Genomic DNA, 23,827 nt, shown 5'->3' with positions numbered 1-23,827 from the left:
GCAAAGCAACTGGAATGACACTTAACATCCTGTGCATTTCTAAATGAAAAGTGACCTGCAAGGTTGAAGTTGTCAGTGTGTCTGTACCATGCATAGAAAAGGGAAGCTCGTGAGTAACAGAAACAATTTTACTTTCATATCAGTAACTAGGAAAATCTGCAGTTCTGATGGAATTGTCTAGAGGTAGTTGAAAGAAAAGAAAGCCTTGTACATGCTCCGGTGCATCTATAAGTACAGATGTATTTGTGACTGTATATGTGGGAGTTAGGATGAGGAAAGGAAGAAAAAAATTATTGTTTCTTCAAGTCATGTTGAAAACTAAGTTTAATACCCACACTAGTTTTCCTTTTGGTTTTATTTGTTTTAAAGATACATTTCTTAAATGCAACAAAGTAAAATGTATATTAGAGTGAAGGAAGATTTGAAATATCTGCAATAAAATAATGATAAAATAACATAAATATTACAATAGCAAACATACTAAATATTCTAAATGTCAAAGCGAAAATTCCCATTTCTGAATATAATTATAGTTCTCTTTTTGTCTTTTTTTTTTGCTCCCTGCAATAAGGTTCTTTAGGATGATGAAGCTCTCCAGTTATTAAGCAGTTTTGTTTGAAGTGCATGACCTAGGATTCTATTAATGATCAGTTCTGACTCCTACACCTCCCTATAGAGTCCTAGAGATAATGAGAAAAGCAAGGAATTATTGATTGAAACTAATGCAGCTTCCTTGTAGATCCTGAGTGTCTGTGTTAAACAAAATCAATCAATGGCAACTGAAAAGCATGTTAATCATAATGTATGAACAAATTATATCCAATAACATCCTATAGAAAACAAGATTGTTACAATGCTTGCAAAAGCAATTAAATATTACTAAAAATTTAAAAAGTAAAAAAAAACCCAAACAAAAAACACACTTTGATTCGTAACACAAGTTGCCTGAACACTTTGAATTCAGTTATCTGAGATATAACTTGTCCAAATTTAAGATTTTTGGATATTGGGACTGATCTCCTGGTATTTCTCATAGCATTTTGTGGACATAAAAGTAACCAGTACTCAAATCCAGAGCATAAGAATCTTCTAATCACAGAATTCAGGTAAGCAAATTAATGATTGCCATCCTAATCTTCTCAAGCAAATAAACTAATTCTCTCTGTCTTGGGGGCACTTTATGATGTGTATCCCATATCTCTGCCCTATGCCCAGAAATTGATTCTTGTGCCTTTCTATGTCTCTAAACTGAGGCTGAGAGGGGGAAGGAAAAACTGAGCAAAACTTTTTCAAAGCAGTTTGCAGCTTGTTCAAGGTCACACACAGATAGCGACTTTTTTTTCCCCAGCTGCGGCAGGGAAGCGAGGAAGTACCCGGCTTGCTGCTTTCCAGTCAGCTTTTGTCCAGTTTCAGCTTCTGTGTCTCTGGAGAGAGACTGAGAGTTGAACTTTTTTCCCTTCCCTGGAATTTCTGATTTTCTCCCTTTTCTACTGGACTGCTTCAACCCAGAACACATCGGGAGGACTTTCCACTGAGCACAGAGGGCCTGGCCCTGGGCCAAGCCCCAGCTCCCAGGAGACCAAAGGGAGGACTCGAACACTTTCCCAGGTTTTTTCTCCACAGTGAGAGATTTTATTATTTAGCATTATTTTCCTTTTCCCATGTGTTTGTTAAAGAAATAGTTTTTATCTCCTTCACTTTCCTTCGAGGAAAATTTATTTTTCCTGAACCTTGTGGGGGAGGGATGGTGACCTGCCTTCTCTCAGTGGATATATTTCTAAATTTGGCCAAACGGGAACACTCTCATACCACTTTTCCTCTCATCAGCTCTTTCTATTTTCTGAACAAAATTGTGGTTTTATTTTTTACCTATAAATGTATATTGGACAGAAGTACATGACTTATTGAACATTTAAAAGTTCACTGCACACTTCTCAGGATACTAGTGTTCTAAGAAAGGCTTTGGCATAACAAATCTTATTGTCAGATATATACAATTCTTGTGAAAGAACACAAATCATGGGTGCATCTGTACACAAACTTTTATCAAAGACTTTTCATCACATACTTTAAAACAAATTAAATTAGCAAAAGTACTGTACAAAACCAAACAGTAATTGTTATCTTCCAATCTCTCACTGGTTCCAGCTTAAAAACTGATGAAGCTTAACTGACACACAGGGAAATTACTCTGGTGATAAACCAGATGCTATGTTGAAATAAAATATCTTATCAAACTAATGCAACTGAGGTCATTGCTACGGAATTTGATCTCAAAAGTGGGACTGGGAACACTAGTTGCAAATAAAAACAATATAATGAAAAGTGCAGACAAACCACTGTCATAATATCACAAACCCTACATTCATGAATAAAAATTACATCATAGCCAAACATACCAAATATACATTATGACTCTGTGGGTGTAGAAATGAAGCAATCAACACTAAATCAAGCTTTAAATCAGGGTGAATATCGATGCCATTTTTTCAGAATACATTAGCAGTCTGCCATAGTTAAAGATTGCTAGAAAAAAATACAAAGTAAATCAACCGTCTCCATCACATGGAAATATTTCAAGAAAATCTCTGTTCTTCATGTTCTGCTCAGACAAACTCCTAGACACTGTATTTCCATTTCTAAGAATTCCAGTTTTATCTATCTGACATTCACTGTCTTTCCTTTCTTAGGAAAAGACCTTAGGTGATGCAGCAGTGGAAAGCAGAGTGGATTTTGATAATCAACTCAGGACTTACTCTAAGAGCTATGTTGACAAGTGCAATCTCAGCCAATGTTTGTAAGGTTTAAGAGCCCTTAAATTACCTACTCCTTTTGCTGCAAGAATTGACACTTGGATTTCAAAGCTCCAGGAAATACACTACACAACTGAATATATTCTAAGGTACTTCTCTCCATTAAACATTGTACAAATGGTAGTCAGGCACAACAGAATGCATTTTAAGGTTGTAAAATTTACCAGCTTTGATACGGAATTCTTAAACCACTTGCTTGCCAGAAGCTGCAACAAAATTGTTAGCTAATATTTTCTCACTAGTAGGTTACACTAGCAGGTCACACTTATTATGCATGCTTCCTTCACAAATGAATTCGCATTAAAGGCCTATGGTCTACCTTCACTTAAGAAATAATCTTTTTAAAATCAAGAGTATATAAAGAATAAAACAAAAAGAACCAAATTTTTGAGGGTTTTTTTCTTTTTGATAACAGAAATGAAATGTCAAAAAGCAGTTATATTCTTAATATCAATTATAATATAAATAAAGAAAAATTTGCAGAAGTACATTCTACATCTACATATATTTAAGCAAGCTCAGAGAAGGATTTATTTGTTTGTTTGAAAAATGGGATTCTTTATTGTAAAAAAACCAAAACAAATCAGCAATTATGTTTAGTTGTTACATTCCTGAACCAGCAGTGTTTGACTTAATATTGGAGACAAAACCAGCTTTCTCATACATAATTTTATGTAGTGTTCATGTCATGTTCAGAATAAAGCATTAAGTAGTTGTGTTTGAAAAAAATTATTCTAGAAATGTGTATAAAAATATGGAAGAATTCAGTGTGTATATTCTTTAAACTATGAACCTGCTAAATTCACAGATGGATACTTGTCAATCAGTGGTCCATTTATCTGCCAGCTTTACTCACAAGCAGATTAGAGACAAGATAAAGTGCTTGTTTATTCTTTCCTGTGTAATGGTGTTGATGGTATGTAAAATTACTTTTTTAAACTTCATTCATGACAAAAACTTACAGATCAAAGGTTTGACTTTTGTCTTCTTTTTAGTCTGGAAACCTGTTATGCAGTTCTAGGTATTATTAACATTTTTGAGCTCTGATTACAAAACATCCCTGACAGTGTTGAGGAAAATAAAGTAGCATGTCCTACATATCTTGCAGTTATCATCCTTAGCAAAGGGCTCAACATCCTAATTTTAAACATTTCACAAAATAATGAAGAACCATGTTATTAGATCTTAATATTTCACAGAATCAAAGAATACCAGATTGGAAGGGGACCTCAAGGATCATCTGGTCCAACCTTTTTCAGCAAAATACCAGTCTAGACGAAATGGCCCAGCACCCTGTCCAACTGGATCTTAAGTGTACAATACTGGGGAATCCACCTGTTCCCTGGGGTATTTCAATGGCTGATTTTTCTCATTTTGAAAAATTATAGTTTTGTGTCTAATTGGAATATCCCAATGAGTAACATGTATGCATTATCTTTTCCATGTGACTCCTTGTCAGCCTTAAATAAAGTATTTAGACACAAATGTTAAATGGAAGCTCTATTTTTCAACTAATGAACTTCCCACTTGTTTTTCAAACGTGAAGTACTACATAAAGAACCTTCTCTGACTACATGATCTCTAACCATGGATCGTGTCATTCAGTTCTCTGTTTTCATAAAATTATAATCAAGCACATTGAAAGTACAAGCAGAATTTGAAACAGACTTTCCTCATGATTTTCCCCGAAAAAATAAGTAAAGAAAGAAAAAATATTTTCAAATATCAAATTAACTCAAAGCTTCCACATTTGGAAAACAAGCTAATGTAGTAATTGAAGGATGAGGTGCAGTCATGTCTTCTCAGTGACATGTACGTTCTAGCTATCTAAATTCCGTCTTCAGACACTCACAGATGTATTAAGGCAAGGCAGACAAAGTGCTTAACAGAGAGTGATACACTTGACTTATCTTAGGCACTTAGGATAAGATAAATTACTCTGAGAAGGTGCCTTTTGCTCTCTGTTGGGTATAAAGAAAAACTGGAGTTACTATCAGCTATCTTCAGATACCCAAGTTACAGCAAATCAATCTAACCATAGGCCAAAACTGACTGAGGAAAAATTATGTTTTGTTCCCATCAGCTGGTGCAAAACTCTTTTTTCTACCTTAGAACTTTGTTGTTTTTAAAGTGACAAACATATGTTGAATTTTTTAATTGGTAGTAAGCATTTTTCCTAAAGTTACAACTATAAATGACGCAATAAAATCATTCCTTTCTTAAGCAATTAAATCTTATGATCTTACAATAAGACAGGAAAGCAGAATTGCTGGATGTGGTATTATATTATGAAAGAGGCAGCTAAGAAACTGTCTTACAGAGTACCAAAAACAGTGAAAGAAAAATGCGAAAATAGAATGTGCATGATGTTCTATATTTAGCTTTGTGGGTTGTCTCTGAAATCTCCTTTAAGCTGTCTTCTTTGATAATCACTGGTAAGACCAAATTCTGAGGCAACAGGAGGGTGTTCTCCACAATATTTTTATCTGAGGACTCAAACCAGCCAGTATTCAAAGCCAATCCATGAATTTATTATAGTTCTATACAAAAGCATCTTTCTTTTTTTTTTTTTTTTTTTTACTTTTGTTAATGGAGACTAGATAAAAACATATAATTTTACATCATTATTTTCAATGTGTCTCCAATTTCATTTTTAATATGAATGCTTGCTAAAAGCCTTGCAAGGCAGGCCTGTCTTGAAGACTGTCCCACTGTTAACGTAAAAGAGAATTTAATTTGTCTCAAAAAATTATTTCAAAGAGAAACATTTTCATACTTCCCTGTATGTGAGCAGTTTTCCAGCTACATGCTATCAATGCATCTGCAGTGAATCATACAGAATATCATTTTAAAGAGAGAAGAAATACTGGACATGTGAGGTACATTCAGACACTGAATTCCAAATATAGCATCAGTGTTTTCTTCAACACCATTAAATATAACACAGGAGCAGTCACATTAGCCTCCCAGTGGCATAAGACCTTTGAGGCTTGTTTGTTGCATTTTTTTAATGTTTTAAGGAATAAAAACTACGGGAAAAAAGAATGCCATTTCACTGCGGATTTTATCATCACATGCAGAATAAATAACAGTACTGTGCCCTTAAGATTCAACTGCATATCAAGCTAAAACAAAAGTGAAATTTCCAATTAAAAAAATGTAATTGAAATATCTATACTATTAGTCAGTATTACCCTTTGGGTGAATTTCAATGCTATTGCCATTGGTAGTTGGGACAACATGAAAATTTCTTTCGTAGACTGCTTTTGCTTTGTTTTTTTTATGAGACAGCACTCTTGAATTGCAGAAACTGATTGAATAGATTTTGTTTCTTACCATCAACACACGCTGGCCTTGCTCTTGTTGTACCGGCAATCTGTCCTTTTTTACATGCACAGCGAGCTGTTTGTCGGGCTATAGTCCTTCGGGGCTGACTGCTATCTCTGTCCAAAGTAACAATCTCACATGTACCTGCAGCCAGTTGACCTGGAAAAAAAACCAGCAACAGGTACCAGAGTCACTGAATGCACTACAGGCAATCTATTACAGCCGAACAGAGTCACGGCCCCAAGTCACAGCAGACACTCCACAACAAATGGGCAGCCAGCTGATGGATATAATAAAACTGAGATGACATACAATTTTTCTTTGTGGTGGACGTATGAAAACCCTGCAAACTGGTTCTATCAGAAAATGATTATTGTTCCATAACAGCCAATGAGTTGAGGTTACACAAGGTTACTTTTACTTACGTTGGCTAAGTAAAGGAACAATACTTTACGGTAATGAAATTCAAATGGTATGCTCTTTACATACTTTCAGAAAAGAATTATAAAGTATATGGCAAATAAAAACTTCCCCAAATTTCCAGGTGTACAATGAAGTCTTAACTGCTTTGTGTGTTTGTTTTGAAGGAAAAAGTCTTACAAAGCATGCCCATGTTTGCCAAACTGTCAGTCCTTTGGCTCTCGCTTCATCTAAACTGAAAGTTAATTAATTATCTACCTGACTCATATTTGATGTAGCGTTTATTTTATTTTTTTTTATTTTACTAAATTTACTATGTAACTGTCAAATGGCTTAAATGACACCACACCCTTAGTTCAGTAATTACTTATTTTTATTGAATTTTCCAATATGGGTAGCTTTTCCTAAACAATAAAGAAATTCACGACACCTAATTCTGAATTTTCACTATGCTATGAGAGGCAAACAAAAAGTTCAAAAAAATTATTTTAGGAAGAGCATTAGTCTGAAGTTAATGTTATACTTTTAAAGCGATGCACTTCCTCTGGTACAACCAATAGTAGGCACTTATAAACATATGTATTACGTTCACAACTGTGAACACTATCACCGCAGTGTTTAATGGCTGCTGGCAACTAGACTTATGAGCTATGGTCAGTCCTGTGTTTCTACTCTTTTCCACCCAGTCTGTTAATAAAAACATCTTAGAATAAACATATTGATTAGAGGACTTCATTATACGCTGCTTTTTTCTTTGTTCGCTCAAAAATACTGGATTAGAATGCAGAGGTTTAGCAAGAATGATTGTGGCACAATTTTCTAGAAAATGACAAGGGAGATCCAGCTACACTCAAACATGTTGAACTGAAAAATATAAAAAAAACCCACTATTTTTTTGCCCTAGTGCTAATATATTTCATTCTGGGTTGTAAGAGATGTATTGCTCCTAAGGAATATAGCTGTCTTGGCAGATCATGTGAAAATAAAGATAATCAGAGGTGTATTTAGATCCTGATGCCTTAAGCCACAAAAACTGAAAGCATAAGTATGACACGTAAATGTATGGGTTACCACACTCTCCACTATCCATGAGTATCTGTACTATTATTTCTTTCATTAAAAGATATGATAAATCATATAATCTAGGTGAATAATTATATAAACTTCCATTTCAGAGAAAAGGAACCAGATTTACAGCACAGTGAAAGCGAATAATGACTATACTCAGAGAAAAAAAACAATGAAGCCTTCTATCAAGGTAATTTGCGAAGGCGAAGAGCTTTCCAGGGACTGCAAGCAGTGAGTATCAATAAGAATACCTAATGGTATTTTCTGCTTTTGGACCTGTACAATTTTAGTTCTGCATTGGCTCATTTTGATCCAGCTGGGCTATTTGTTTTTTTTTCATAATTACTGTTTTCAGAAATGATAATTTCCTGCAGGCATAGTGACCGTATTTTCTTTACGAATTTTGAAAACTACACAAGAGTAATTGCTATACACGGACATTTTGTCTGTTGCCTTTCTTTTTTCCATAGCTGAAGAAAATTGCAAGTTACTGTAGAGCTACAGGAGCTCTTATATATGTGACGTAAATATTTTCTCCTGATTGTGTCACAGGCTGCAAAGATTGTAAGCATATTGAGTACTGCAGCACAGAGTACATCCTCTGTTACTTGGCTTTAGATGGCTGAAAAGCATGAAAAGTATTAGTTAAGGTTATGGAAGGCCATCTCCAGAGAGAGTCATCCTGGTGTAAAACACATCTTCTCTGTCTTTCATTAGGGAGAGGGTAAGTCTGCAGGAGTACCTCACTTAGATGACATGTGTGCTCCTTTGGCTTTTTAACAATTTAATCTAGAAACATAAGGTACTACATGGAATAATGGCACTAAATGAATATGCTTCTTGCAAGTACTGAATTGCAAAAATTAGGATACCTTTCATTTTCAGGGAAGTTAACACAGTGACCTCTTTCAAAGGTATTAATGAAAAAAGGCTGTTCATCAGTAAGCCTCTGAACATGCTCCACTTCACTCCTAAACCCAGAGAAGAAATCTCAAGGCAGCAATGGGTGGAGTGTCACTGGAGCTTTTCCAATTGAGAGATTAAGAGCTACAGTCCATGAACAGTCATAAAGGCTCCATACTTTCATTATATTTTCTTTATGTTCTTGCAGCACAAAAAGCAATTCACCACCCTTCAACTTGAACAAAATAATCTTGGTGGAAAAAAATGACAAGCATCGTTAAAAAACAGAGTAATTCTAGCCTTATCTAAAAGTTTTTTCTAAGAAAATTTTGGGTTTTATTATTTTATGAACCAAGCATGAAGATTATTTCAGAAGTACGATAATACAGTTTTCCAAGTTAATTAGTAGACATTTCTTTGTTGTGGCTACTGTTATCATATATATGTAAATATTTTTTAATATTTATTTTATAATTTTAATCCAGTAATTAAGACCTCAGTAGCAATTTATTTGATTTTGTGTTGTCACCATCTGATTCCTAAGCAGAGAAAAGTTTCAGGTTCTTTAATGCTCTTCTATAATGTTGCACTGCATTCTTAAAATGCCAGTTGATCTCTCCCCTCTCTCTCCCACCACAAACACAAATGCTTCTATATGGAATTATTTCAGGAAAAGGGAAAAAACACAGTATTCTGAATTAAAAATGCAAGTCAAAGTAAACAAAAATCAAAAAATTGCACAGCTGCTAAAATTTTAAATTAAACAGGATTGGGCTTTTGGCTTGTATCTTGGATTTGTTTACAGTAACTACTGTATACAGCACTTCTTTTGTTTTTTTTCTAAATGAAGTCCAATTGTGATCAGTCCTCAAACTGCTCTTTGTGAGACTTTCATGAAGTGTGTTAGACTCAGTAAGTATTGGTACACATATATTTACCAAATATGTGGGAAGTATCTCAAGGTAAAACGAGCATATTTTTAATAGATCTTTAGTACTTGCATTCTTGAAATGAAAGAATTTGTTATTGAAAAGTTTAAAAGCAAATGGCATTTTTCATGCTTATTACTAAGACTCCTCTGTCAACTATATGTCATTGTTAAAAGAACAAAGATTTTGAAAAATCTATACTTTCTGCAGTAGGTAAAAGCCTTAAATAGTAAATATATTTGTATTACGTGGAGGGTACCTGGGATAATATTGAATTTTCTGTGGCTAAAAATATTTCTGTTCTCCAACAGGAAATAAAAATCTATATAATCCACATTAACTACAGCAACCAAGTTACAGACTCTTTATTTTAAATTTATGCTTAAAGAAAAGCAGAAGACTTTACCTAGAATTCATTTAAAGAAATAAAATCAAATTATCAACTAATGGAATCTGGGAGTACAATGAAAGTAAGGCTTGATCTAAATATACAGATTTTTCCAGGGGTTTAGATTTCATGCTCATCCAGAAAACCTACTTGTGATGTGTACATGCAGTCTTATATTATATTTTCAGTGAACAATTTTTCCATGCATCACCAATTTGATGCCTAGCAACACAAGCTCTTTTAGTTCAAAATGCATTAAGTTAGATGGTATTAAAATTCTTGGCTAGATTCAGATATGCTTTTGTCAGTGAACACAATGCAGGAGTTGTTTCAAAATCAGATCATAGGAATACATTCAGTAGTTTTCTATTACAATATTGAAGTCTTTCTGACAACAGAGCCATGCCAACTCCTGAGCAGAGCTGAGGATCAACAATTCCTACTGAAATAAGGGGGAACTGAAGTACTTATTGTCACTCATTATCTGCAGTTTGATATTAACCTGAGTAACAAATATTTAAACATAATTCAATTTAAAATATAAAAAGCATATGTTTAAGTGTAATTTCAATTTTTTTTGTCACAAATCCTTCCTCAAAGAGAATGTTCTGAAAGATGCATTACACTGAGCATGATACAATTCCAGACAGTCCAATTACCTTTTCTCTTTCAAATTTAGTTCATAATGAGGGAGATTACATCAAGAAATTGGTTTGTCTCAAAGAACCACACTCACATTTAAGGTAAAATAGTAAAATTTGTGGAAATCCAACTAGCACTAAATAAGAGAGAACAATTCCCACAAAGCTTCCGGAAAAAAAAAAGTATTTAAAATAAAGTAACAGAGCAGAATTGGCTCAGACAGTATGGGGAAAAGTTTTTCAAATTAATCAGCACAATTTGAGAATAACTATCAAATAAGAACATTGTTTCAATTGTTAACTTATATGATACAAGGGCATTTCAATTTTTCAATAGAGTATGTTCAAGGAAATACACTATTTCCCTTTCCTCTTCTCAAAGTCAATCACATTAAAAGCATTTGTTTCCAAGATGTTTCATATATCATTTTGGACCTTATATCTTTTTATTGAAACAAATGTTGTGGCTATTTAAGCAACAAAACTACACAAAACAAGTCTTCATGCCAGTAAAGATAGATAACATCTTTAAAATAGTCTTCAGCAGTTTTTCCTGAGGGTATGATTATGCTGTCAGTACAAGACAGGACCAATGTCACTGAAACAAAAACTAACTAATTTGGATAATCCTTATCTGTTGGTGTAACCCACAGGTGCCCAGTATAGTAAAAGCAGTACAATTTTCTCAGAATTTTCCTTACATTTACTTCATTACAGGTTCAGAGCTATATTTGATGAGAGTCAACATTACAACATGACCTTTGTAGCTTCTCAATCTTAAAAGAAGTGATTTTGAATTTTAGTAGTATTAGAGAAGAATATTGGTCTTAAAAGGTGTGGCTTGAGTGCCCATTTTATGAAGGAAAACTCACTGTAAAACTTAATTAGTAAAAATTATTAATAATGAGAAAAATATGATTAATGCCTTCTCCTTTAAATACTTTAAATATTTTTCAGAGTTCCACTGCAATGAAACAGTACATTATGTCCCCCTAGTAATTACTAATCTTACTGCAATTTTCAGACTACCACTTAGCCATCTCAAGCACATAAACAGCACAGACATTAGAAGGATAGGAAGGAAAATAGTTTTCAGCTCTTCCATTCTGAAATAAGCAGTAAATTTTAATTAAGATAGATCCTACTCTTCTAAGTAGTTGCACAGGAAAGAAAATGAAGTCTGTGGAGATTCAAGATACATTCAGGACCCATTTGGAGCTTTCATTTTCTACAAGATAAGAGTAATGCCCTAACTTATTGCACCTGATACTGCTATTGCATGTAATTGCTTAATGTTTTGTTGTATAATTAAGAATAATTTCCCCTATATCTGACTATTAAAAACAGAAGAGAAAGAAAAACAAATTTAAAACCAAATTCAGTAAAAACAAACTGCAAGATTTCATATTACAAATGCAATTCTCAATCAGAATTGGTACACAAAGGGGAATTCCAGACCAGAAAAAGCTCAAAAGTCAAGGATGTATGAATAAATGTGGAAGCAAGTAATTTGTACATAGGAACCTAGTTCTAACTAATTTTTCCTCCTTTATTACTTTAAAAAGTAATTCATACTGAGTGTGTAGAAATGACAAGGTGTTTGAGTCTTTTTTTTTGAAGTAATTTCTGCCTCTGTGTAAGTCAGTGTGAACTGCAAATCTCAGCTCCACAGAGCTCCTCCAAGGAGGACCTGCAGCTCCGAGGGCCTCCTGCTCACTTGTCTTCATGCAGGGTTAGTTAATTGCTTCTGGAGGCCTCAATTGGTTACAGAAAGGAAATAAGTGTAGGAATTCAGGATTGAACAAAGCTTTGCTTATTTGCATAAGTCAGGAAGTGGCTCTCATTCTATTACTTTCCTAAAAATATTAAAAGAGATTAAAAAAAAAGAAAAAAAACCCAGAAAAAAACAGAAAAAAAAAGAAGGAAAAAGAAAATTAAAAAAAAAAAAACCAAGAAAAAGTAAGAAAAAATTATTTCTATGTCTTTACCAGCCTCTACATGTAAAATAAACCTAGTCTGCTTATAAAACAAACAGAATAGCCATAGGGGAAAAAAACATTATTGAAGGGATGCTGATATTCCTCTTGAGAAAGACAGGAATAAAAAGCACAGGTTTGTCTAAAAAGCTACTGACATTTGTTGGAGCCAGAAGCTGTATGTCGGGAAGGAACAAGTCTGTTGTGTTAGCAAAATATGTCACTGCAGGGAGCATGAAATCATTTTGAAAGAACATGCAGATAAAGTCATATATCAGAAGTAGATATAATGTAGCAGCTCAGGTAAACAGTTTTTAACTTCTCAGGCTTTCTTTTGTACTGTCAAACCACTATCCTAGGATTAGCTGTTTGTTATTCTAGAAGGACTTGAAAACTACTTACAAATGAAACACAGCCTTTAAAAAGTCATTATACAACTGGCCATCCTACTTGTATCAAAATACGGACTGCAAGATTTGGGGTTCAACAGCAGATTTTGGATAAAATTCGGTCCAGTAGGGGTCATGCAGGAAAGAATTAACATACTGAAATTTTGTTTTGTTGAATCCTGTTGATATGTCTCAGTCCTTAAACTGCAGAAATAATAACCCCAAAGTCTAATTACCATCCACCAGGAACTAAGTTATATCCTATGTAACAAGAACTGTGTCATTACTCCGCGCCTGTAGCAGGTTTCAAAACCTGGAGGCCAAAGTAGGCAGCTTAAGACAGCACCTACCTAACACTATCCAGCCTTGTTAACATGCCATATGCTAACTCATACCTATTTATGAATAAGAAATTCAAATTATGAAAATTTTCTGTCATTTTTGTAGGACAAATATGATCACACTAAATAGCCTATTGTCCTGTTAGAGTATCTAAATAATTTCTTTAAAATAAGGCTGCTTATTTTCTCTACTGCCTGTAACACTAATCTTCCCTCTTCGCAAAAGACTATGACCAAAAAACCCTAAAACATTTTCTTTCTAGTAATGGCACTGTAATGCAGTTGTTTTTTTTTTTGGCAATCCAGATGGCAGGCTTACCCTGAAGTCACTAGACAGCAGAGAAAATGTTCTAGTAGCTAGGGCAATTATTTTGCCATCTTTTTTGTTTACAGAAAAAGTCCATAAACATTCTCCATTTAAAATAAAGTCTCTCAAGACTTTGTTATGCTGCACTTGCTGCGAACATATAGGTACAACAGCTCACACATAACCACAGGAAAATATAAACTTAATAACACAGCAAAAGTAAACACTGAAAAAAAAAGGAAGCTCTGAAGCAAAACAGTATCCATATCCAAGAAGGAAACAAATTTCAAGAATTTTGAATGTCTTACTATACCTGAGAAGAAATATTCCCACTGAAAACTATATGACATTAATTAGAAGTATTATGGATGAATCCAAATCAGAGTCTCACGCTGAGAATCTTGAGCAGACAAAGGATCCTCAAGCCCAAAGCTTCAACAGGCAGAATTTGCATCTCTTGTAGTGTGCCTGCAGTGATCATAAAGGAAGTTTATGGTGCATATGCTCAACTAATCTGGATGCTAGCATGAGTGCTCCAATCAAGCACATCATCAGGACTGGAACAGAACAGCTAGTACCTTCTGTGTCTGTTCTTTCTTCTTGCTTTGCTCTCAGTTTCATCACTGATTCCACAGGAGCAGTTCCTCCATGTTTAACACAGGGTGCACCTCATTCAGGTGCTATGCTGAACACATGGCTACATTCAGCACACAAGCCACACTACTGCAGGTACAGCACCAAGGTAAGAGTTTAAAAATACACATATAGTATGCAAAAGAAATATATCCTTTCTGTTAGAATAATACCAAACTTCAGCACCAACCAGAAGACATGAACTTGACAGGCTCCTTAACTTATGATTTTGAGTTATGGCTTTCATTTTAAAGGTTTGTCTGAGAACAGAGTTTTACACAAATGTGACAGAGAAGCATGAGTATGTCGGCTATTATTCTCAGATGTTCTGCAGACTTGGAGGAGTGATTTTCTATCTGGGCCAGCTTCACTGCTGCATTTTCCATTTTTATCTGTTTTGCTCAAAATGACTTATGAAACAGGTGCATGCTGAAATGAAAAGTTTTCATGGATAAAATCCATGATTTTTATATCCTTATTTCTAGTCCTCTAAGAAGATAACCATTTATGGGATAAGATTCTCTTCTGCACAACTCAGAGGAGGGTGTCAGAAAAAGAGGTTTTAAGTTGCTCATGTATCCAAGGCTACCCAAACAGTGAGAAGCGAACAAGGACAACAGTCATCCCACCCACCTTTACCAATCAGTAAAGGGCTCGAGATTAGAGACATACACAGCATCTCCTCCTGTGTCCCATTAACCAGGAACAATGCCTTCCATTTACACAACTAAGTGTTCAACAATTGCACACTCACAACTCCATTATTTCAACTCTACAACTTATAGAGGGGTTTCTGCTCAAAGAAAGTCCACCATGTATGTTCAAATTAAATGTAGAAACAACCTTGTTACTGAAAACCTGAAAATATTTTAATTGTACAAATCCATTTACTGCTGGACTCGGTGGCTGCAAAATAAACACAAATCTATCAACAGAAGCAAAAATTATGTGGTATGATATGTGTTCATACCATAGAAGGCAATGTCAAAAAGACTTTACACTGATGACCGTTTAAAAAGCTTTAAATGAACCTTTTTTTATTATTATTATTCCGTCTATAACAAGATCCATCTTTTTATGTACTGCTTATCAGTTTTACTAGGTAATAAAAAGTTAAATTATGCCATCAACTTACCAATGAATGCCTAATAAATAATACTTCCTTAGTTCAAGGTCCTTAATAAAAAGGAACAAAAACGAGGCCCGACACCATTTTGCTTAGCATTTTGATGAACTAAATTTGCTATTACTCACGGTGTACCATCATGAAATATGTTTTCTAAGACATAGAATAGACTGTGGTTAAGTTTTCTAAACACAACAAAATATGTACTTGGATAATCTCATACACATATACATACACAGACATTCTTCACAGAAGGATGTGTTGAAGAGTATGCAGAATGCATTGCTTCTCATATTGGCCATCAGATACAAGCAATTTGCTACGGTTCCTCACACAATACTATTTTACTAATCACACAAGTGAATCACTAAGTCTGCTCTTTATCATACCATAGTCAATGGATGCAATATCTTTACTTTACAATATACAACTTTTAGTCAAACCCAGAGAAAAATTTCAAAGCAGAAACTACCTGTGTAAGAAGAACTCCCATTTATTTCTAAGGGAATGCCATATGCAAAAAATAAAAGACACATCTGAGTCTGGTATTGGCTATATTTTGCATTGTTTATTCTCACCTGCCTGCTAGAACTTTAACACCACAATGATGACTGTAGACAATGTTTCAGTGTTCTGATTGTGTCTGGTGGATGACACTAAATTTTCCTCCTAAATTTGGGATTAAGTGCATCATAAACCATTATAAACTATATTCCATCTTTTATCAGCTAAGACTCTAACAAGAAAAGCTAAGATGTGAAATTTGATCAGCTCCATGGGTTACACTGAAGTAGCACTGACCAGAATTTTCTGGTGCAGAGGACAAGAAGAAAGCTGTCAAGGTAAAGAGCACGGAGCGTAACTAAATGCTGCTCCTCAAACAGAGGAAAAGCTGAAGGAAAATTGTTAACATTATGGAGAAGCATTAACACTTTCTGCCTTCCTAATGGTGAATATATTTCAGTTGTTTAGATCAGTGATACTGATATTGTGTTTCTGTGGTAATGGTATGAAAGCAGGAGAAAGTATAAAACTCACTGAGAGGAGAATGATCCCACAGGGATGAGTAAAACAGCAGCAAAGCAAGATTTATTGAATGAATGTTTGCACTCACCAGATGTAATAAAACTTGAATGATGTCAAGCAACTAATGTACATATATGAGATATACATGGTCATGTTGACCACTTATGGCCTGCCCTTCTTATTTTAATTTTCCCAATGGCAATATAGAAACCTGAATGAAAACCGAGGGTAAGCTGATAGGAACCAGAACAGAAAAGCTAGCAATAAATATTTCATTAAAAAAGGGTTTCTGAAAGGCCATATAACCTTTGTCTAAATGCCTCAAATCCAAAATGTATTAGGTTCAAACAAAATAAAGTTATTTTAATTAAGTATAGGTAATCAGAATTTATACAGCAACAGCTAAAGGGAGAGTGATTATGACACTAAGACAAATCCAATCATTCAGACCAAAGACTGGGCAGGGTATCTCTACAGAAAATAGGCCAACACAAGCATGTATTACCTAAGGGGCAAGTAAGCATGGTGAACTGAATGATTAATCACAGCTGTAACTACGCATCACATTATTTGTGTGTATGTTGATGAACACGTGGATATTTCAGTCTGATGCTGGGGTGGATAACAGCAGAGGGACACAGCAGTTTTGTAATAAAGAGAACATCACAATCCCATATTAAGGAATGTATTAAAAAAAGATTACATAGTCTTGGTGCTAAACAGGTATGGCAATCAAAAGACTAGGATTCAGTTTCTGACATTGTCATATGTCTTCTGTACTAGCTAACCATTTTGCTCTTGTTAACAGGAGGATAGAACACTGTTTGCAGTGAAACTACAACCCCATCAGACTCACAGTAGCCCAGAGCTGAAGCCATAAGAATGTGGTATTAATCAAAATTCAGTTCTTCTAATCTGCTGAAACCTAATGAATTAAAGAACTACAATCCTTCCCTACTCTTAAGTGAAAACAGTAGCACATTTTCTGTACAACATGAATCTTTTCACAATGACTAATCCCGTTCCCAATAAAATCAATGGAAGTCTTACCACTAACTACATGGACAAAAAAAATCAATGGTATAAAAGTCTCCACACTCCCAGCACCAGTCCTTTAACAAATTTGTATTGCATCTTAAATAACTGTCATTCTAACCAAGGACATACATCAAATGAATCCTTAAGCCAACTGAAAGCTCTGTTTTAAGAACCATTCACTTTGTATGACTTTCTATGTACCCCGAGCCATGGCAGCAGCTCGGAACAAAGGTGCCCTGAGATCAGGAGGTAGAGGTACATGTAAAACCAGAGGCACACTTCTTCAGTGTTGCACTTGACTATGCACTGTATGACAACTCTACAGTCTCTCTATTTTTCTTGGAGTAGATAACCTCCAGGCATCATTCCAACCTAAATCATTCTATGATTAAATGATGAAAATAATGTTCCAGAATACACTAGTGTATGCTGCAGGTATAAATGAGTACACACGGTGTCTATACTCTTGTATGCATAGCTTCTTCCTTATGGCTGTTGACATTTTGGTCTTTAAAACACATTGGACACACCACATCTATTCTAGCAATTTCAAGTAGACAGTTTCTATTTTCTACTGTTTCCCAATTTCAGATATTAATATCAACAAAACTTCTCTGCTGATATGAGAGAAGCTTATTCCAAAGTCATTACATTTAATACCTGATTTCTGGTATCTTCAATCAAATGAAGCTGGTCGCTGTTAGAGAAGCAAACACAGTAACAGATCCAAAGACTTAATAAGAGTAAGGTGTACAAATAAACTATTTCTGACAATGCTAAACTCCTTAAGAGAATATAGAACTACATGTATAAATGATATAAATATTGTATATATGTAGTATCTGTATGTATAGTGCATACTATAAATTGTGAATACCTAGAAATTGTAGGGGGATATTCCATACTGAAGAAATTTAGAAATGTACAGATCCAGATTTAGTCTGTCCAGATCCTTCTGTAGAATCTTCCCACTCCCCAGCAAATAGATACTTCCACACAGCTTGGTGTCATCCATGAATTTACACTCAATCCCATCACCCAGATCATCAATAAAGATATTGAATAGGGCTGGGTCCAACACTGATACCTGAGGGACACCACTAGTGACAAGATGCCAACTGAATGCAACACCATTCACCATCACTCTCTGGGACTAGCCATCCAGACAGTTCTTAACCCAGTAAAGGGACCACCTGTCCAAGATGTGAGCTACCAGCTTTTACAGAATGCCATGAAAAATGGCATTTAATGGTTCCCTTTTCCACTTTCGTCTGATAGTCCTTCCTACTAACTATCCTTTTCACCAAGCCTAGCAGTAAAGACAAGAATAAAAGTCAAGACTGGATTGCTTGCTTAACCCTTCACATAAACTTATGCATTGTCAGGTAAAAGTTATAAAGCCTAAACACTCTCTCTCCTTCCTTTTAAACATTACATAACTGATATCTTATATCCTACACAGAGAGAGTTTCATAGTGGTTACTGAGATTGGATATACGTTCCTACACGCATAAGTGCATGGCTATACACACAACCACAGATGCATGTCACACCCTATCCTGTCCTGGGATAAGCCATGTCTCAAGTTTTTTGCCTTCCTCTTATTAGAAAATCCACTTGTAATGGTTACTGCATGATCAGTATGCAACTGGGAAAGAAAAAGAAAAAAAAGAAACAGTAAAAAAGAGAAAACCCTCAAGCTGTCTAGGCAACCAATCCTTCCCACATTGCAAAAACTCTCAAGTAGACTTTCTTGGAGTTGGTGAAAAATTAGAATCTTTGCCAAAGTCCCTTGGTGACAAAGGAAATGGATTTTGATATTTAAGCCCTAAACACAAATTAGAACCAGCAAAATAAAAAAGAGAACAAATCTATTTAATAATCTGATTACTTTTTACCTTCCATTTTTCCAGTGATGGGGTTGTATCCAGAGACAGTGTAAACATTTTATATTGCCCAATACAAGAACCACAATAGAAGAGTGTAATTAGCCCTGGAAAGACATTCTTGAGGAAGTATTTTGATTTCAAAAGACTGTTGGAGTGATTGTCACCCCTGCTGTGCTTGGATTCTCTCTTGATGTGCATAAAGTGTGAATGTAGAATGCATTATTATGAAACTCACTCGTCCTTGCATTTGTGTGCTCATTGCTTTGCCATCTTGTGGTAACCAAAAATAGAAACCTACAGAGCAGCACATAATTCACACTAGAATAATGCTGCCGTATCTTTTAATGAATTCTTCAGTGCATTTGCTGGAAATCTACAACTCAAACAATGTTCTGCATTTTGTCATTTATTTAACAAATGTGCAGTCATTTTCCTTTTAAGAGAGATCACTGAAAAATACAAACTGCAGTCTAAACATTAAAAATAATCACAAACATTAAATGATTTAATGATGCATGAATGACTTCCAAAGAATTTTATCAAAATACACTATTTTTTAAAAGGAAATAAACTGATTCTATTCTCTCAGCACATATAAAAGCAATACCTGTATAAAAATTATCCAACTACAGGACAGTTTAATGTGTTATAAAGGAAATTGGATTTGAACTTCATAAACTAGTCAATAATTATTTATGAAACAAAGGCATTTGCTGGCTTTAGTTTGTGGTTTCTCCTTTAAATTACCATGTGAAGAAATGAATATAAAGCATCTACCCCTTCTAACTTTAACTTTTAAAAGAAGTAGCACATTTTTGAGTTAGTGGTCCCGAGAGAGAAGATGAGGCCTTCTGTTGCTAAGCAAGAGCTTGCAGTTATTTCAAGCTTTAGCTGAGTACAAGCAATAATCACTACTGCCTGAAATATATTGGAATGAAAGTACATGGGGCCATTCATGACACTTCATCAGCATGCAGGAGGCAAACAGAGTGACTGCAGTGATTGAATACAGGCTCAGAACTACTGGCTTTAATCTCCATCTCATTCATTCAGCCTTTACTTTTGGCACAGCTGTATGATAAACACTCTGACATTTCTTCCTTGCCCACCCTCCCTTGGAATCCCATGATTGCTGTGTGTATGTTTGTTATGTATTTAAGATCATCAGGTTTGTTTTTTCTTTCTTTATGGTTTTGGTTCCACCTCCCTTCTCCCCCATCCATCCCCTCCCCCACCCCTCCCAAAAAAAAAAAAAAAAAAAAAAGTTTGGGTATGGGTAATCGCCAGGCTTACAATTGTTACTATCAAAACACCATTATTTTGTTGCAGGGAAACTAAGTCATGTTCACTTTGCCTCTGCAGACATCTTAAATTAAAAGAAAAAAAAAAAAGCTGAATTCCCAGTTAATACTAATTCTATTACCTTCATGTATATGTATATATAAATCAAATGTATATGTTTATAATAAAGTATAACTGACTTATAATGGCATTATATAGAATTTTAACATTACTGGTACTAAAAAATTTCTGATGTTAAAAAGCATACAGTTCATTACTCAGTAATGGGGCTTTTGTTTGGTTTCTTTTCTGCTTGTTTGGGTTGGGTTTTTTGTGGTTTTTTTTTAATTTTTATTTTTTTGTTGAACATCACTTATTTTGACAAAAAGAGCTCATATACACTTCCGTATCACCTGTTCCTTGAATCTGCCTTGGCTTTGCAGCCACTGAGTTCTAAGGGTCCTGAATACCTTAGGGCCTAATTTGTACCTTAAACATCTTATGGTAAAGTTAATGGAATTATATGTAAAGCCAGTAAGCACAAGCAACCTCTGCAACTGGTAAGCAACTATTACACTGGAGTGACACTGGTGTCAAAAAGACAACTTCTATTTTATATTACTCCTCCTCATACTAAAATACCTAAGAGTTTTGGGAAAATCTGCCTAGACTCCTTTCAGAAGTCTGGCTGACTTCTTCTGCTCAGTATGCCAGACTCCTTGAATTCACAAGTCTGCCATACAAAACTATCACAGCTTTTCACTCATTTTGTACTGAAATTGATGTAGTTTGATCAGTACAACAGCTGTAATTTAATAAAAAAGATACTGTTATGACAAACAAGACACTCTAAAGAACCTACTTAATAGTCTCCACTACAAGATGGGAAAGTATTTGCAGTTTTTCTGACTGAAAGCATGTCACCATTCCTTAATGCCCAGAGGTAAGTGGGATAGAGCTCTGCAGAGGATTGGCTCTAGAGTGCCTGTTACTGATATGAAGCTGCCATTTCTCTTATACTAAGTTTCTCTCCTAAAGAGTTACTGAGCAGAAAACATAATGAAAATGAAGAAAGAGAGAGAGAGAAAAAAAACAACCCGCCTACACCGTTTTCATGCAACATTCAACACCATCTCTCTCAACTAAGTAAAGAGCAATTGATATACTGCATTGAAATCTGGAGACAGCAAACAGATCACTGAGTGAAGGAGATAAAAAAGATGAACTCTGCACATTCCCAGGGAGATGCAGAAATATCCTTGGGACAGCTAAAATAAATATTTTAAATAAAAAATTATTTAGTTAACTACAATGCCACCTAAAGAATGGGACCTAAAATCCATCCCCAGAAAACAAGGCAAATTCTGTGTTGTACTTAAATAGCAGCAAACAATCCAGCACCTTCCACTCCTAAGCACTCTTACCATACTGTGCACTTTTAAGGATCAGGTTTCATTAGTTATTTACTTCAATCAGAAAAAACCAAACCATTGAATATGAAAAAAAATGTCCCATTGACTGTGAGAGATTAAAATCTTCTAAGCAGCAATGACAAAGGAACACAACACACAGTGAGACAGACTAATTTTACTACCTGTATGTTGTTATGGAGAAGGGAGTTAGGATGACTTTATCTACGCTGAAGTGCAAATACACTGAATTGTCAGTCAAAGACTGATACCAATATATTTATTCACTTTCCTGCTGTGACTGTTCTATCTTTCCTGAAAACAACCATTCACTAGTAGTAATTGGTCAGCAATATTGAATGATTTGACTATACCAGCTCACATTATGATTTTTTTATTATTTATTTAAAAAGAGGATGCCACTGTTACAAAAACACCATAAGTTCCAGAGTCTACTTCAAAATGTTCATACTGGCTGCTTAGTTAAAATAATTTCTCCTTAATTAAAAACAACATGTTTCCTGCTAAGAAGCTTAATGTATTACCAAAAGGAAACAAAAGCAAACAAACACATAAAAAGCAAACAAAAGCAGAAAAAGCAAACCATAATTGTCCAACAGGGTGCACAATCTGATTTATTTACAACATCTATGAAAAGAAACCCATTCTGTTTGTGAGACATGTATCTCCTAAAGTAACCATTTTATCAACTGTTCTTATTTTTAATGTAGAAATTATTCAGGATATATTTTAACTGGTGGGCTAACAGACTAAACAGACCATAGAAAAGGAAAGCTGACAAGTGATTGCAGGCAACATAGCAGCTTACTGGAAATATAAATGATGAATATCACAGGAGACTTCATCAATGCATTGTGACCTGCTTAAAAAAAAAAGTCTTACTTTTTTTGATTCCAGAAAAGTTAGGTCTTCCTTTTAGCACCATCAGGCAAAGAAGCCTGCTCTTTTTTTTTTTTTTTTCATCTTAGTTCTTTTCCTCATTAAATGTAGGGCAAGAGCAACCTTGCTTCCCAATGTCAGGATTTATGAATTCCCATTCACAGTGTCCAAAGATTTGCAATACAACCATCCTGACCTTGGTTAAAAAGGAAATCACTCTGAATGAGTTTAATGAGGATTTGAGGAAATGTCCTTGGAGGTGTAGCTTGAATGAAAATGTAATAATGTCTACATTTTGCCTTGTACCTTATGAGGAGGCATGAAACAAATTTTAGTCAGCATTTTTCACTTGCTACTCTCAATCTCAATAAAGCTGTTTAAACAAAGCTAATAGAAATTGGCCCAATGAGGCATTATTCCTTTCATCTGCAGTATTTAAGGCCATTTTTTTATGTTGACTTCAGAAATTATGAATTAAGACAACAGAACAGTAAGTCAGTATCACTGTGGGTAAACTTACCAGACTTTAGAGACAGCTGATGATTGTTGGTGTCTGAAATGTTTCTTTTGATTTTAGCTGGGAAGTTGTTTTTCTTTAACTGCTCTTCTGTTGATTTCTTTTTAATGTTTTAGGAAGATGGTGTGTTTTTTCTAAAACATACACCACTGCTCCACTGACATTTAGACACCTATTCTGCCTTTAAAATAAAGTAACTCATCAAGGAAAAGTAGGAAGTGTATTATAGAACATTTTTTCCCCATTTAAATACACTTCAGGCATGTGGTCTTTGCCATGTTCTCTTTTGGGATCTCAAGGGCCACAAATTACATCAGTCTGGATTTCAACTGGTATTGCACAGACGTGTCAATATCAATGACACGAGAGGTGTTTGTGAATAAACTTGTGTTGCTAAATCTTAGCTACACAAAGCTAAGTAAGGAATTTGTGTAAGACACAGCACAACAATGTCACATGCTTATCAGAGGACAATCAAATCAGATGACATATGACGAGATCTGGTG

The 23,827-nt window shown here is 34.9% G+C and overlaps 1 protein-coding gene across 10 annotated transcripts in view; it reads right to left on the bottom strand.

Annotated features, from left to right (window-relative positions):
* The window catches only part of TAFA5 (TAFA chemokine like family member 5), a 521,115-nt gene that overhangs the window by 287,449 nt on the left and 209,839 nt on the right, over window positions 1-23,827 (bottom strand). For all 10 annotated transcript variants that reach the window (XR_751411.4, XR_005604491.1, XR_751412.4 and 7 more), the window contains one exon: window positions 6,150-6,299. Coding sequence is in view for 7 of the 10 variants with exons in the window: in XM_010395572.4 (XP_010393874.2) it covers window positions 6,150-6,299 (150 nt within the window). In the remaining 3 variants the exon portion in view is untranslated. The remainder of the gene's footprint in view (window positions 1-6,149; window positions 6,300-23,827) is intronic.

Source organism: Corvus cornix, chromosome 1A (genome assembly GCF_000738735.6).
Source record: "Corvus cornix cornix isolate S_Up_H32 chromosome 1A, ASM73873v5, whole genome shotgun sequence".
NCBI classification, from domain to species: Eukaryota; Metazoa; Chordata; class Aves; order Passeriformes; family Corvidae; genus Corvus; species Corvus cornix.
This window is presented reverse-complemented; position numbering and strand designations above follow the sequence as displayed.